General features: G+C 45.2%; 1 protein-coding gene across 1 annotated transcript in view; it reads left to right on the plus strand.

Moving 5' to 3' along the window:
* Positions 1 to 15,784, plus strand: part of LOC309553784 (E3 ubiquitin-protein ligase RNF213-like) — a 678,906-nt gene that overhangs the window by 469,428 nt on the left and 193,694 nt on the right. The window contains exons 44-46 of the mRNA XM_082255197.1: positions 914 to 1,121; positions 10,584 to 10,765; positions 14,735 to 14,857. Of these exons, the coding sequence (XP_082111323.1) occupies positions 914 to 1,121; positions 10,584 to 10,765; positions 14,735 to 14,857 (513 nt within the window). The remainder of the gene's footprint in view (positions 1 to 913; positions 1,122 to 10,583; positions 10,766 to 14,734; positions 14,858 to 15,784) is intronic.

Here is a 15,784-nt window from a genome sequence, read left to right on the forward strand (position 1 = left end):
CTTTATTGGACCCATCTGTTCTTTATGGGTCTGTTACATTTTGAGACCAGGGCTCTGTACGGGATTCTAATGACATGACTGATTTACTGCCACACGACAGCTGTTCGGTGCAGAATCACGTGTATATATATATATATATGTGTGTGATTCTGCATTTACGCAAAGGGTAGTGATTAGTCACAGCGGAAGCCAATCAGCGGGTGCCGGCCAATGAATGACAGCCGGCACCCACTGATTGTTGAGGAGAGACACAGGACAGACCTCTGCATATGTAATACAGAGCTCTGTCTTGTCGTTTGGGATGTAGTGGATTTTGTTTTCCTTCAAAGCAGGGAATAGAATGTTAGTAAAAACACCACACTGTGTACACATGAACACTGGTTAGGTACACATTTAACCCTATGATCGCCCTGTTAAGTGTCAGATTGTCTGCCGCAATATCGCAGTCCCGCTATAAGTCGCCAATCTCTGCCATTACTAGTATAAAAAAAAAATTCTAGTATATATCCCATAGTTTGTAGGTGATATAACTTTTGTGCAAACCTATCAATATACGCTTATTGGGATTTTTTACCAAAAATATGTAGCAGAATACATAGTGACCTAAATTTATAAAGAAATTTGATTTTTTTTTTTTTTTTTTTAATTGGTGGATATGTTTTATAGCAGAAATTTATTTTAAAATAAAAAAAAATAGTGATGATCAAATACCAGGAAAAAAAGCTTTAATTGTGGGAAAATCAGGACATAAATTTCATTTACGTACAGAATTTCTTGACCACTCAATTGTCAGTTAAAGTAACATAGTGCCATATAGCAAAAAATGGCCTGGTCATGAAGGGGGGGGTGAATCTTCCGGAGGTCAAGTGGATATATATCATGTTATTTTGTTATTATTTTGTCTTTTTTGCAGGATTCACTATATGAAAGGAAACAAAAAGTTCAATATGATAATGAAAAACTTGAATACTTGGAAGCGGAAGCATTTTTCTTGCAAAACTTCTTAACAAGCAGCAAGCAGCAAAGAAAGGAGGAGACCTCTGTACAACTCCTTCAGGATGTGGCCCGGGTGAGGCTGGCACTTGATGTGGCAGCAGAAATTATGTCAGCCAAACCCAGAGGTTCGTGGGAAAAGCATATATGTGTTTTTTTTTTTATGACATTCCTAATTTTAGCACTAGTGGGCAGTTGGTGTGACATCTCATAATGCTAATTTCTCTGTCGCTCATTGACAGACGCAGGACTGATATCTTGATATCCGTAGGGTTATACTGCCCCCTACAGGAGTAGGACACTAGGCAGGAAAAACGTTCTGGCCACACCTATGGGCAGTCCCAGGGGGTATATCCTCTCTCTCCCTGCTATAGGATGTCAGTTTTTTTCTGCCTAGTCAGGAGTAAGGACCTAAATTCCTTGCTGGGATCTCTGGTCCTGGCAAGTTTTTTTAGATAAATCTTGTTTAGTTAGCTTTTTTCTCCAGTTGTTCCTGGGAGATCTTCAAGCAATTATGCCAGATCTGGGCGACGGGCTGGATGCTGAGATCCAGTGGTCACCCCAGCCGGCCTACGAGCGCGTGCAGGCCCAGGCCGGTGTCGCAGCGTCTCCTTTGGTCGACACCCCCCCCCCCACTGGGCGGCGAGGGGTTTTGTCTGGAGTGGCGCCCGCTCTGTTCCGGTATGGTGAGTAAATGCTTCCCCCCTTCTCCTCATGGCTGACTCTGGGGTGGACCCGGGCCCCTCCCTGGGACGGTCGGACCCACACTAATCTGGGTTCCCCTGTGCACCCCCCCCCCCCCTGTGGTGTCCCCCTCCACCTCCTCCCTCCTTCGGGGGGGATGTATGTGTGTGTTTGTGGGGTGGCTAGCCGTTCGTGCAAGCTGCTAGGGGGGTGGGGGGGTCCCGACAGTGCAGACGGCTGTTGTGCGGGGGGCTTCCTCCCTGGCTTCACAGGGCCTACCTCCCGATCGATCGTCTGTTAGGATGTGGGGACCTCCCTTCACACCGCAGCGCGCGGGGCCGCCATCTTCCTGGAGTCCCTCGTGTGGCTCATGGGGGTGGCCATTTTGGTACACCCAGCTCGTTTTGTTTGCAGAGCTGGGCAGCTGTGGGAGTTACTGAGGGCGTGTGAGGGGGCGGAGCCTCTCCCTAGACCCGGTAAGATCGCTCCACAGGGCTTCCTTGTCATGTAGACAACGCTAAGAGCAGTCCTTTTGAACTCTGGTGCATCGTGTGGTGAGCCTTTTGGGGGTCTCTCTCTCTCTCTCTGCGGGGGTCTCGAGGCACGCTGTCTCATTGAGTGGCACTGTAGCACTGGGTGACATTTTGCAAAAAAAAAAAAAAGTTTTTTTTTTTTTTTCAATTCTGTCATATTTGGCTGACGGGTTCCCCTGGTGTTGCCATGGACCCTGCTGCACATGTGTCCCCACCTGATCCCCCTCGAGGTGGCCGCAAGGCCCTCCGATTCTCTGCTCACCATTGATGCGCTTTTGGCGGTCCTGGAGTCATTTGTGTCCCAGATGGAGGTGGGCTGTCAGGAACGGGGGGCTAAAAAGCGACCCCCGCCTACCCCTGTCTCGTCTGATGCCTCAGATTCTGATCCTGAGCTAGTCGCTGCTGCTGCGGGTTCCTCCTCTGGGGCTGCTGTCTCGCGCCCCGTCTCCTCTGATAGTTAGGATGAAATTTCTGCCTCCGCCATAGCGCAAGACAAGGCACTGGTGGACGCACTGATTGTGTCTCATACGGAAGTTGCCTTTGGCACTCGCAAGCCCTCCAGGGTGGCAAAGGTGTTTCCCTTTCCCAAATGCTTTAACGATATCATTAAGAAGGAGTGGGTCCATCCAAAACGACCCCCTGGGATGCCCAAACAGATTGCTAGGCGCTACCCGTTTGAAGAGTCCCTCCTTAAAAATTGGACGGTGCCACCTTCGGTGGATCCGCCGGTTTCCAGACTAAATAAGGCTACTGTTATCCCGTTGGAGGATTCCCCATTCTTTCGGGATCCAGTTGATCGTAGGGCGGAATCTGTGTCCCGTTCCATATTCTCCCTGGCAGGGTCGGCCTTGAGGACAGTGTTTACCATTGCTCTGGTTTCACAGACGTTGACGGAATGGGCCAAGCTGTTACGCCATGACCTGGAGGGGAGAAGTCTCCCCCCTACCGTGGCGGAGTTGCTGGAGCAAATGGTGCAGGGGCTACAGTTTGTTTGTGACGCCGCACTGGACGCTGCTCCATTGCTGGGGCGTGTGTCGATCTCGGTGGTGGTCCTCTGGCGCATGCTATGGTTGAAGTGCTGGTCGGCGGATCAGGCTTCAAAAAAAGCCTTAACTGATCTTCCTTTTCAGGGGGATCGCCTGTTTGGTGCTACCTTGGATGAGATTATCAAGGATCTCACTGGGGGCAAGAGCACCTTTCTACCACAGGCTAATAAGGGTAAGGAACCTCGTCGCAGACGGGGACCTTCCTTTTCAACGCACAATAAGTTTTTTCGCTCCTCCGGGGCGGGCAAAGCCCTCCAAAGCTCCCCCGGGGGGTTTCAAGAGACCCTGGTCTGGTAAGCAAAAATATGGTCCTTCCAGACCTGAGGATAAGACCGCTTCAGCCTGAAGGTGCGCCCCCACCCATATCAGGGGTGGGTGGGGCGTCTTCGCCGGTTTCCGGACCCGTGGCTCTCCAGGATTCAAGAAAAATGGGTTCACGAGGTCATATGGTCGGGATACAAGATCAAGTTTTGATCGCTTCCACCGGTGCGGTTCTTCCCTTCCAATATGCGACTGTCCCCGGATCGCCTAACTGCTCTGTTGGGGGCAGTGCAGGACTTGATGCAACAAGGAGTGGAGACCATTCACACAGTGGTGGCCTCCATGCATCAGGGGGATTTTCTGGCGTCCATAGACATCAAGGATGCCTATCTTCACGTTCCCATTTACGCAGGACACCAGCGGTTTCTGCGCTTTGCTGTGGGAGAGGACCACTATCAATTTGGGGCGTTACCCTTTGGTCTTGCCTCTGCTTCCCGGGTTTTCACAAAGGTTTTGGCCCCAGTTCTGGCGCTGTTGTGGCAGCGGGGCATATCGGTTCTGGGCTACATGGACGACCTCCTCCTCTATGCGGAGGCTCCGCAGGCTCAGTTCAATACGCAGACTCTCCAAAAGGAGATTCTTCTCAAATGGAACCGAAATCCAGATTCCCTGGACAATCGGATCCGGCTGAGCGAGCGGACCAGGGAGTCTCTGGTTTGGTGGCTTCGGTCTCCGATGCTCAGTCAGGGGAAGTCCTCTCTTCCGATCTATTGGACGATTGTCGCCACGGATGCCAGTCTATCCGGGTGGGGAGGGATTATCGGCAGGCTATCTGCTCAGGGGCTCTGGTCCCTGGAAGAATCCAGGTTGCCGATAAATGTGTTGGAACTGAGAGCGATCAGGTTTTGCCTGGTTCACTGGACCGAGCATCTTCGGGGCTGCCCGGTTCGGATTCAGTGGGACAATGCCATGGCCTTGGCTTATGTCAATCACCAAGGGGGCACCAAGAGTGTTCTGGCGGCCGTGGAAGTGGCCGGCATTCTTCGTTGGGCGGAACGGTTTGTTCCGGCTCTTTCCGCAGTTCACATTCCGATCGTGGCGCTGGTTGCTCCGTGGGGGCAGTATCAGCTGCTGTATGCCTTTCTCCCTCTCAAGTTGCTGCCGAAACTTCTTCGCAGGATAGAGGAGGAGGGAATTCCAATCATCCTTGTGGCTCCGGACTGGGCTCGTCGGGCCTGGTACGCCGACTTGGTCAGGCTGGTCGCGGACGCTCCTTGGCTACTTCCTCTCAGGGAGGATCTGCTGTCTCAGGGACCGATCTTCCATCCTGCTTTACGATCGCTGGCTTTGACGGCTTGGCTGTTGAGAGCCAGGTGCTGAAGGACAGGGGTTTGTCTTTTTCAGTTATTCCTACTCTGATTAAAGCGAGGAAAGTGACTTCCAGAAAGATCTATCATCGCACATGGAAGTCTTATATCGTGTAGTGTGAGTCCCTCGGGGTTCCTCCACGTTCTTATTCGGTGGCTCGGATATTGGCCTTCCTGCAATGGGGGGTTGAGCAGAAGCTGGCTTTGAGCACTATCAAGGGTCAGGTTTCAGCATTGGCGATCTTCTTCCAGAGGCCACTGGCTACTCGTTCTTTGGTGCAGAATTTCATCCAGGGGTGCGGCACCTGGCTCCTCCAGTGCGCGCCCCCTTGCCGCCCTGGGATCTTAATTTGGTGTTGTCGGTTCTCCAGAAACCTCCCTTTGAAAATATTAGGGAGATTCCCTTGCTTACCTTATCACAGAAGGTGGCCTTTTTGCTGGCTATCACTTCTGCACGCAGGGTGTCGGAACTGGCTGCGTTGTCCTGTCGTTCCCCCTATCTGGTGGTTCATAGGGATAAGGTGGTTCTTTGTCCGAATCCATCCTTCCTTCCTAAGGTGGTTTCCTACTTTCACTTGAATGAGGATATTGTGTTACCTTCCCTGTGTCCTAAGCCCAGTCATACTCGGGAGTTTGCGTTACACTCCTTGGATGTGGTTCGGGCGATCAGGGTGTACTTAGCTACCACTGACTCTTTTCGTAAGGCTGATTCACTTTTTGTGATCACGGATGGCCCTAGAAAGGGGTTGCCTGCATCTGCCGCGACTATCTCCAGATGGATCAGACAGACGGTGGTGCAGGCTTATTCTATTAAGGGTCGGGTTCCTCTGTTCCCTGTTAAGGCGCACTCTACTCGGGCTCTTAGTGCTTCCTGGGCCTTCCGCCATCAGGCATCGGTGCTTCAGGTTTGCAAGGCGGCTACCTGGTCATCGGTGCATACCTTTACAAAATTTTATAAGGTTGATGTGCTGGCATCGGCGGATGCCTCTTTTGGGCGCAAGGTTTTGCAGGCTGCTGTTTGAGGGGACGTTTGGTCTACCTCGGGGGTTTTGTTTTTTTCAGGTTGGTCTCATCTTCTTGTTTCGATGAGTCCTCTGTTCTTCTGGTTGGCTCTGTTTTGGCCTTCTGGATTGGATTTTATTTCTGTTATTCCACACCTCATTTATGGCACTGCTTTGGAACGTCCCTACGGATATAAAGATATCAGTCCTGCGTCTGTCAATGAGCGACAGAGAAAACTGGATTTTTGACTTACCGTAAAATCCTTTTCTCTTAAGCTCATTGACAGACGCAGTACCCGCCCCTCTATTTTGAGTTGGGTTGGTATGAGTCTCTGACACTGCTTTGCTACATAACTGACATCCTATAACAGGGAGAGAGAGGATATACCCCCTGGGACTGCCCATAGGTGTGGCCAGAACATTTTTCCTGCCTAGTGTCCTACTCCTGTAGGGGGCAGTATAACCCTACAGATATCAAGATATCAGTCCTGCGTCTGTCAATGAGCTTAAGAGAAAAGGATTTTACGGTAAGTCAAAAATCCAGTTTTTCCAGCGCTGACAACTGCTATACAGTTATAGTAATTTTTGCACGATTACATTTCTGTGAGGGAATAGAACCTTTTGGCACTAATGCATCATGCGGTAGATAAGGTAAGTATGCTGTTGCAATGATTTTATTAGGTGTTAGTGATGGGTAAATCCCAATTCCAGACAGCTAAAAAAAAATAACTAAAATCCCTTGCAGCAGGGCTGTGCCCACACAGTGAGGTCTCATTGCTCATTTAGGTCTGGGGCAAGGGTGGGCTTTTTTTTTTCTACGGCGGGCCACATGAGAAACTGGGACTGTTGTGGAAGGCTGAACCAAAGTTTAATGTATGGTAGAAAATATTTTGAATAAACCAGCAGCCTTAGGTGAACACCACTGGACTGGGAAGGTCCATTAGTATGTAAACATATGGAAACTAAGTACCTAGCTCTAGGAATAATAGGTACAGTTGCACACTCTGGGGTGCACACTCATAATTACTAGAAGCAGTACTGAAAAAATATTCTCTGCTAGTCACATTGTTGGTGTAGGGCAGGCTGATAAAAGCAGGGAGGGAGCAGACAGGCAACAGGGTTAATTAACTGATCTGCCATTCTGATGTGTGACTGACAGGCTTAGGGAAATAACTGGCAAAGCTGCAAGCACTGTGACTGGAAGGAGCTAGCCTGAGATTGGTAAAGCAGGGATTTCGGCAGATCCTGACCTAGAGTGAAGAACCGGTGCAAGGCTCCTGAGGTTTGCAGCTTGCAGGCGCTAACTTAAGAAGAACTTGGCCCAGTAGCAGAGTAGTGGGCGAGTGTTGGGACATTTCCTAGGCAACACTATCTGACCAGAACCAAGCTCCCCCGCTATACTGATTAGCTCCTCATGCTCTTGCAGCACTCCACGCAGACATCTGTCAGTATGTCTCTCTGAGCCTGTCAGCTTCCGCAGGATAAGTTCACCTTTGGAACATGTTATATGTTCCACCCATATTTAGGTTGGAACATGTTCCAGCTCCTGCCCCCTCTCCTGCCAATCCCCCATCAGTGACAGCAGACAGGGGAACTTCTTTGCACCAGCTGTCACTTTTTAAAAACAGCGTGGCTGTGCTGGCCTCCCTCCACATAGCCACATCATGCATTCACAGATTCCTGTGACTGAATAAACTACAACGGTATGTCTGCAACTGCAGCAGATGGACTTAAAGTTTTAATGGGCTGCGGTGGTGCTGTTGAGCACTTTAGTAGTCCACTGACATGTTCTTCGGCTTTCAAACAAAGTCTGTACAGAAGTGCAAGCTGAAAGCCAGAGGACAAGTCTGCAGGAGCCCACAATATACCTGTGATCTACTGGTTGCGGGCACAATGCTTTCTAGGCTCCTGCAAGAAAATATATTAAATGCACTTTTTGGCTTGCACAATACCTTGATAAAAGGTAAATGCAAAACTGTGTGATCAGAGTGCTGTGCTAAGTCAAAATAAAATATGCTGTGTGACCAAAGTAAATGTGTGACCACAACTAACTAGACTGTTGCTTTAAGAGAAAACTGAGCTATCATTGCCCCAGGGATGTAAGAGAAGCTCTTGCAGTTTGAGCCAAGAGTTTGATTGCCAAGGCAAATAAAGTGGGGATAATGGGTAGCCCTTCCTAGTTATTTGCCAGATTGTGAACAAGGATTTAAAGCTGGCATATTTCAAGTTGAAGGGGTATTAGAGAAAGTGGAGACCCTGGAGCAAAATTTCAGGCCAAATCCCCATTTTTCAGAGGTGTAGAAGAGAAATGGCCAGGACAGAGAGTCAAAGAACATTTGAATATCTAATGTCAGTAGCATAGGGGAATACTTTTGCTTTAGACGTTAATCAGAAAAATGAAGCATTGTATACTCCCCTTTCCGTAACTTTCCTTTCCTGGCGCATCTTCATGGCAGCACACACTGGGTTGTGACTCCGCCCCTCACAACCTGATAGGACTGGATAGCATTTTCCGTAACTATCCTTTAAAAAAGAAGAAAAAAGGAGGGTTATTTTGTGCTGCCAGGAAAGGAAAATTACGGAAAGGTGAGTATACAATTTTCCATTTTTCTGTCTCATCATGGCAGCACACACTGGGAAATAACTCGCTTTACAGGTGGGTGCTTGCAATATATTTATTTTATTCACACGAAATGGTCGAGTTAGCTTGAATAACCGCTTTTCCAAATTCGACTGTAGTCAACGGTGCAGGATCTACTCTGTAATGTGCCATGGATGACCAGGTTGCTGCCTTGCATATGGTCTCTGGAGATACTCTACAGTATGTTGCCCATGAGGTAGAGACTGCCCTGGTAGAATGAGCCTTCAGCCTTTCCAGTATTGGTAGATGTGTTAAGTACGCTTTCTTAAAAGCTTTAATTATCCATGAGGCTATCGTGCATGATGATTCCACCTGGCCTTTCTTAATGCCGTGAGGGATAATAAATAGGATTTCCGTGTTTCGGAATGGATCAGTAGCCGCTTTGTAGGAAGTGATGGTCTTTTTAATGTCCAGAGGGTGTCGTTCCCCTTGACTAGTAAGGAGTTCTGGTAGACTTCTTTCCGAGTTGAAGTGGAATTCAGATGTTACTTTGGGAATACATTTTTCCGAAGGTTTTAGTACCACTCTGTCTGGATAAATGATCAGATGCGGTTCTTTAGCCATGAGAGTTTGTAATTCGGACACTCTGTTTGCTGAATTTCTATATACTAGGATTGTTACATTTAGTGTTAAGTCCCACAAGGATATTGACTCTGTAGGGAAAAAAGGTTTGACAGAGCTTCTAGAACTATCGAGAGGTCCTATGTAGGAAAAGTTGGCTTTCTTGGTGGTTTAATTGAAGGCCCACTTGGTTCGCATCATAGTGGATAATGACGAAACCTGGACCTTGATCTCCAGGATTTGTGACACTGTAGGTGTCGACGCATCCCATGACTGCTGCTGTGTGAACCTGACAAGTTTGTCCCAAACTCTATTGTAGGTGAGTTTGCAACCTCTTTCTTCTTGCTTGCTGCAAAGTGGTTACTACTTTAAGAGAACATCCTTGGTTTAAAAACCTTTCCCTTTCAACTTTCAAGCCATCAGGTCTAGCCTTCCCGGTGCTGGGTGTAGAAATTGTCCTTGCAAGAGTAGATCTGGAGTTGTCAGGAGAGGCAATGGTTCTTCTATACTTAGCTAAAGGATGGTTGTGAGCTATGGTCTCCGAGGCCAATAAGGTATTAGAACAATTACCGTTGACGTTGATCTCCTGAGTCTGATTAGGAATCTCGCTATTGGGATTGGTGGGAAAATATATCCTAGACGGAAGTTCCAGTGTTCGTGCAGACAGTCTATCCCTGCTGCTGATGGGTATGCAGCCCTCGAGAGGAACTTTGCGCATTTGGTATTCATTGGGGTCGCCGCCAGGTCGATATCGGGTGTACCCCACTTCTGAGAAATTGTGGAGTTTTCTGCTTGTTGTGTGTTACACTCCCACTACATGGTGGAATTATGTGGAGTTAAGTTATAGTGTTCATTGTAGACTGTGAGGTGAGCACTTCCAGCTACACTGACCATTCTCCCTGCGTCCAGCTCCCTTCTCGTGTGGTAGTCTTGATTCAAAGCCCTGCATAACTATACTGTATATGTGAACTGGACCTCCCAGACCCCTGTGTGAAGGGTTCTCATGAATGAAGTTGCACAAGCATTCTTATTAATGAGAGAGCACTGACCAGGGACCTATGATCAGCTCCTTCTAACCTGTATATGCCCAATGGCTACACAGGAGCAGGGTCACTTCTGGAAGTAATGTCACTAGCCTTCAGTAACCACACCCAGTGGCTGCTCTTAGACTCAGACAGGAAAGGAATTGAAGTCATGTGACAGGCACTGGATAAAAAAAAGGTATAAAAACTGAGATTCTTTCATTTTGAGAAGTAAGGCTGAACTTAGCCTACATTAGTGATTGCAGGGGAGAATTTCAGTATTAGGCTTTCCTTCCACTTTAAGTTCTTTTACTCTAATGCATTCTATGCATTAAGAAAAAAAAACTTCAGGCATGAGATTTTATTTAAAAAATATGTTTGATAATGCTTTAATAACCCTGACTATTTAGTTGTCTTGCTTTGTATCTTTGTTGCTAAGGTAGTTTATTATATAACATTGGACTTACGTTTCAGAAGCCATAATTGAACTGTACCTGAGGTGTGTGGTGGATTTATGTTCCCAGTCTGGCAATGATTGGTATCGAGTGTATTTGATACGCAAACTGGCTAACCTATACGGCATAGACACAGTCCAAAGACATTTTAAAGATCCTGCATCCAGATGGCTGTTCCCTCGACAAATGCTGCAAAATAAGGTAATACATTAAAAATTGCCTAATCCCAACAACAACAACAATAATAGGCAGGCCTTCTGTTAGAAATCACAGGGCTTTGGTATAGCCTGCTTGACAGGGAGCACCTCCAGAAAAAATTGAAATAATATTTTTGCTAAAAATACATTAAAATCATTATTAGTGGACGGAAACATAACATAACACAAAATTCTTCCTAAATCTAAAAGATAAAAGTGCATCGCATACTAGCACATTATGAAAGACTTACCTGAGAACTAAGCCCTCCAGCACCGCACTGTTATGAGTCCTGAATCTTCCATCTACACCTGGTCTTCCTTCCAGGGTCATGATCATATGAATGGCTGAGCCATGGTGACCACAGTACAGAGTTCTGAATGGACGGCACAGCCCATTCAGAGCTTAGTGCGCAGGCGCCAGTGAGATCACCGGCTGCTGTTAAAGTAAAAATCACCTAAACGGTGCACATTTAGGAGATATTTACTGTACATATAGATAAGGCTTATTATAGGCTTACCTGTAGGCAAAATCAAAATCGTGACTTGACTACAAATGTAGGCACAGCTTTCGTTAGATTGACAACCCTCCTTCACAAAGGCCAAGGCTTAGCTCTCGCATTTCAAGAGTCCATTGGCAAATTAGCCCCTAGCTGTGTTGGTACCCATTTGGTTAACTTTCTTGGCTTGTATAGTGAAGAGAACACTTGATCTTACTTATGACATTTCATTTAGAACCTTAGATTGTGGTCAAACTTAAACACTCCCTTTCTATCTCTTGACACCTTCCACTACTTATGCAACCATCTACAACACAGAACTTTTGTCACCGCTGAGACTTCTACAGTAATTCATGGATATCCTGAGTTTTCCTTTTAAATAGAGAGATTCCCTTCTCGAGGGACCCTCATAAGATCTAGTCCTCCTTTAATTCCAGCGGTAACCTTCCTTGGACTCCTCTTCCAATTGAGAGCAGGATAGTCTTGAAGCTAATGTTCTTCTTACCTTTCTGGTGTTTCTAGTTTTTACTTTGAAATCTCCTTCATTTTTATGCCATATTCTGCCGGCTGGTATGATATTTGGCCGGTATGACATTTACAGCTTATGCCAAGTCTCAACTGAAACCAGCCACCTCCTTTCTCTCATTTCTTACTAGAAGATTCCCCCTTGATCTCACCCACCTGGGTGGTCACTTCGTACCCCTTTTTTCTTTTGATAGGGCTTCTTTCCTCTGGGAACAAGTCCCTTCTTCCCTCCCTAAGCCCATGATCCCATTATAATCAGGTTCTGAGGCCTATACAGCACGTAGAGACTGCACGCCATCCTTGAGCAGAGTCCCCACCTATATTGTGTTTTGGTTTTTTCCCAAACTGTTGTTTGCTAGAGCAGTGTTTCTCAACTCCGGTCCTCAGAGCACACTAACAGGCCAGGTTTGCAAGACAACTGAAATTCATCACAGGTGATATAATTTGCTGCTCAGTGATTGCAGTATTCTAGTCTGCATCTCCCCAAGGTAATACTTAAAATCTGGCCTGTTATGCCCCATACACACGTGCAGATTATCTGCAGACTTTTGTCTGCAGACTTACCAAAACCATATCATATGAGGTCAAATCTAAACACTTTCAATTTGTATGCAATCCGGCAGGCCCTTGCACTACATAGAAAAGGAAAGTCTGCAGACAAAAGTCTGCAGATAATCTGCACGTGTGTATGGGGCATTAGTGTGCCCCGAGGACCATAGGTGTGCGCAACCTATTGCATTAGGGTGTGCACCCCAAAGCTTAAATACACATGCATGTGTTTGCCTACATGTATATGGCCCCGGTACATTACTCTCCCTGCTGGCAAAGTGAAATAGAAGTGTGTGGCACTTCTCTTATGGCAGAGCAGGTCCGAGGGAGATCTTTCCCATCTCCTCACTGGCAAACAGAGCGATAATGCTAATGTGCCCTGGTGATTAGGGTGTGCCCAGGCACACCCGGCACACCCTGTGCGCACGCCTATGCCGAGGACCGGAGTTGAGAAACACTGTGCTAGAGGATTGTTTAGTCTCTGAAATTGCTCCATAGCAAGGTGTTTTAATGTTAACAGTTTGTTTAGAGGCCTGTTGGCCTCCTTTTTCTCTTCCTGTGGCCTTTTGCAGCTGTATTGTTGCCCACCCCTCGATTATTGCTTATGAAAATTTCATGGTCTAATTATGGATTTTCTGTGCCCTGTACTGTATGATAAATATAAGAATTTTGACTTACCAGTAAATTTACTGTAGTATCTTAGAGTACAGGACACAGGTCCTTCCCCTCTAGTCTCTGTGATCTTCTGCTGCTTGCTAACAAAATTTGAGTTTTACAAAATTGGCAGGGTTATATGGAGGACACTAGTGGGTGGACCCAGAGAAGCTTTTGCCAGTGTCTATTCATCTGCAGGTACATGTATATAAGTCCTGGTCAATGAATCAATTCCTGTGTCCTGTAATGTACTTCCAAGATATGAAATTTACAGGGTTGCCAAAATTCCTTTTAATTTTTGCACTTATAGAACAGATATACCGGTAATAAAACACAGTCAATGATATATTTACAGTAATTGCCTAAAATTAAACAAGGTGCAATGAATGTGTGGGTTTACATAATTTCAACCTCCTGTTTTCTGGAGTCATTGGGTCTGTGTTCTGGGGCTAGTTAGAACAGCTATCTGTATTTTTTTTTTTTTTGTTTTGTTTTCTGGTCTATGTTGGGTAGATTTTCCTATCTTCCTATCCCGGTGACCACTTCTGCAGGGTCAGAAAGTAAAGGGGGATCCTTCCAATTGGAATACAGCCAACATAAAACGTGACACATTTTCTAATTATTTTCTTTATTAAAATAAGTGCCTATTTTGCTGCTATCAGGAGGCTATTGGTAATAGAGCAAGAGAGTAAAGGTATCTTTCCCTGGGGGACACAGAAAACTGTAAAACCTGACAGATATTCTGAAACTTCCTATACTCTTTTTCTTCATATTTCTGTGGTCTGATGTAGTGCCAACACTCTATAAAGCACTGGAAATTGCACCTGCACCACCTCTGCCTACACAGCATACCACAACAAATGGTAGGTTGCATCTATTTAGTGTATTGGGGTTCTAGTCAAAATTAATTTCTGTAACACACCTTAAAAGGCAATTGTTACCACAATTGGCCTGAAAATTTAAAGATTTGGCTGGAATTCCACTTTATGGAATTTAGTTAAATTAGGCAGTTCTTTGCCACTGTATTTGAATACTTTTGTAGTTATTTTAAAACTTCCTATTGTTGATAGAATAACAAATAAATTGTTAACTATCTGGGTGCATATTTTAAAAGCACAATACAGTTGATTTATACGGCTCTGCTTACAGCTTGCAGGTGCAACAGTGCACGGATGCTTTTTTGTGCATTTCGAGCAGCCTATTTATTTCAATAGGCTATCTTATGCACAAGAAACATGCACAAGAAGTGCCTGACCCATTTTAAGAATTATGCCATAACAAAAAGCATGGTATTGTGGTACCATGTAATTTAATGGGCACCCATTAGCAAGATGCATGGGGGGATGCTAATAAGAGTTATTGGCACCGCCATGTGTCTGCAAAAGGGCAATGCACTTTTGTGCATTGTGGGAAAGTGCAGGACTTTGCATGCATTCCCGCAATGCCTTGGTGTGAATGAAGCCTAAGGCAGTAGAGCATGTTTATATTGCCAAGGCAGTTTTGTAAATTAGATGATAAATTAAAATTTGCATATGCAAAAAAAAAAATAATAATAATTTTGTATGCACATGATTGGCCGATTTGAAGTCAGTATAGCTTCACCTTAATAAACTTCCAATGCACATATGCTCAACTCCTTTAGTAAATCAGTGCTATAGATCAAACAGACTGCACTCTGTATATATGTTATAATCTTTACATTTGGTAAGTGACATTCGTTACTCAGACTTTTATGTTCATTATTGCAGGACTCTGAGGCAAATCACATAGACCATTTCTTGGTATGTGGTGAAAGCTATAAAGTACTGAGGGAGGGTATAAGCAGAGCAATGATGGAAGGCAAAGAAGAAAGGATTGAAACTGCTATAAAGGTATTGTCTATTTTCTTTGTTTTAGGAATGCACCAATACCATTTTTTTTACGAGTACTAGTACCGATAGCTTGTTACATTACTCAACGATACTAATTACCGATACCTACCACAACTGTTTTATGTACACTTCAGCTGTCAGCAATGGTACAAAGCATTGGAAAGTTATTTACAATTGAATAATTTTTTTTTTTTTTTTTTTTGTTTAAATTGTGCGCCTTTTTCAAGGTGCAAATATTAGCACATAAAATGCATAAGCATTTTTTTTTTTTTTTTTTTTACATCTGTCTGTTTCAGCGTTGTTGATAACATTTGGTGCTTTTTTTTATTTTTTATTTTTTTGACAGCTCCAATTGCCAGGACTTGACACTTCAGCTGTCAACTAGGAAACCCCACTGACAGTTGAATGAGTAATCGGTTGCTAAGGAAGCAGCGGCCCTGCTCCTTAAACGATAATTGCCAGTTTTTTTTTTATATATCTCAGCTGTCTGTGGGACAATCCAGCTGACAGTTAAAAGAACAGAGCCTGAAAGTATCGGTTTCAGGTATCAGAGCATTTGCACGTCTACAGATGCTCGTGCAAATGCGTAGTATCAGCACCGATACCAGTATCTGTATCGGTGACACCCTAATATATATATATAAAAATATATATATATATATATATATATATATATATATATATATATATATATTTTATATATATATACAGGGAGTGCAGAATTATTAGGCAAATGAGTATTTTGACCACATCATCCTCTTTATGCATGTTGTCTTACTCCAAGCTGTACAGGCTCGAAAGCCTACTACCAATTAAGCATATTAGGTGATGTGCATCTCTGTAATGAGAAGGGGTGTGGTCTAATGACATCAACACCCTATATCAGGTGTGCATAATTATTAGGCAACTTCCTTTCCTTGGGCAAAA

Source organism: Pelophylax lessonae (genome assembly GCF_965119305.1).
Source record: "Pelophylax lessonae genome assembly, chromosome: 4".
Taxonomy (NCBI): Eukaryota; Metazoa; Chordata; class Amphibia; order Anura; family Ranidae; genus Pelophylax; species Pelophylax lessonae.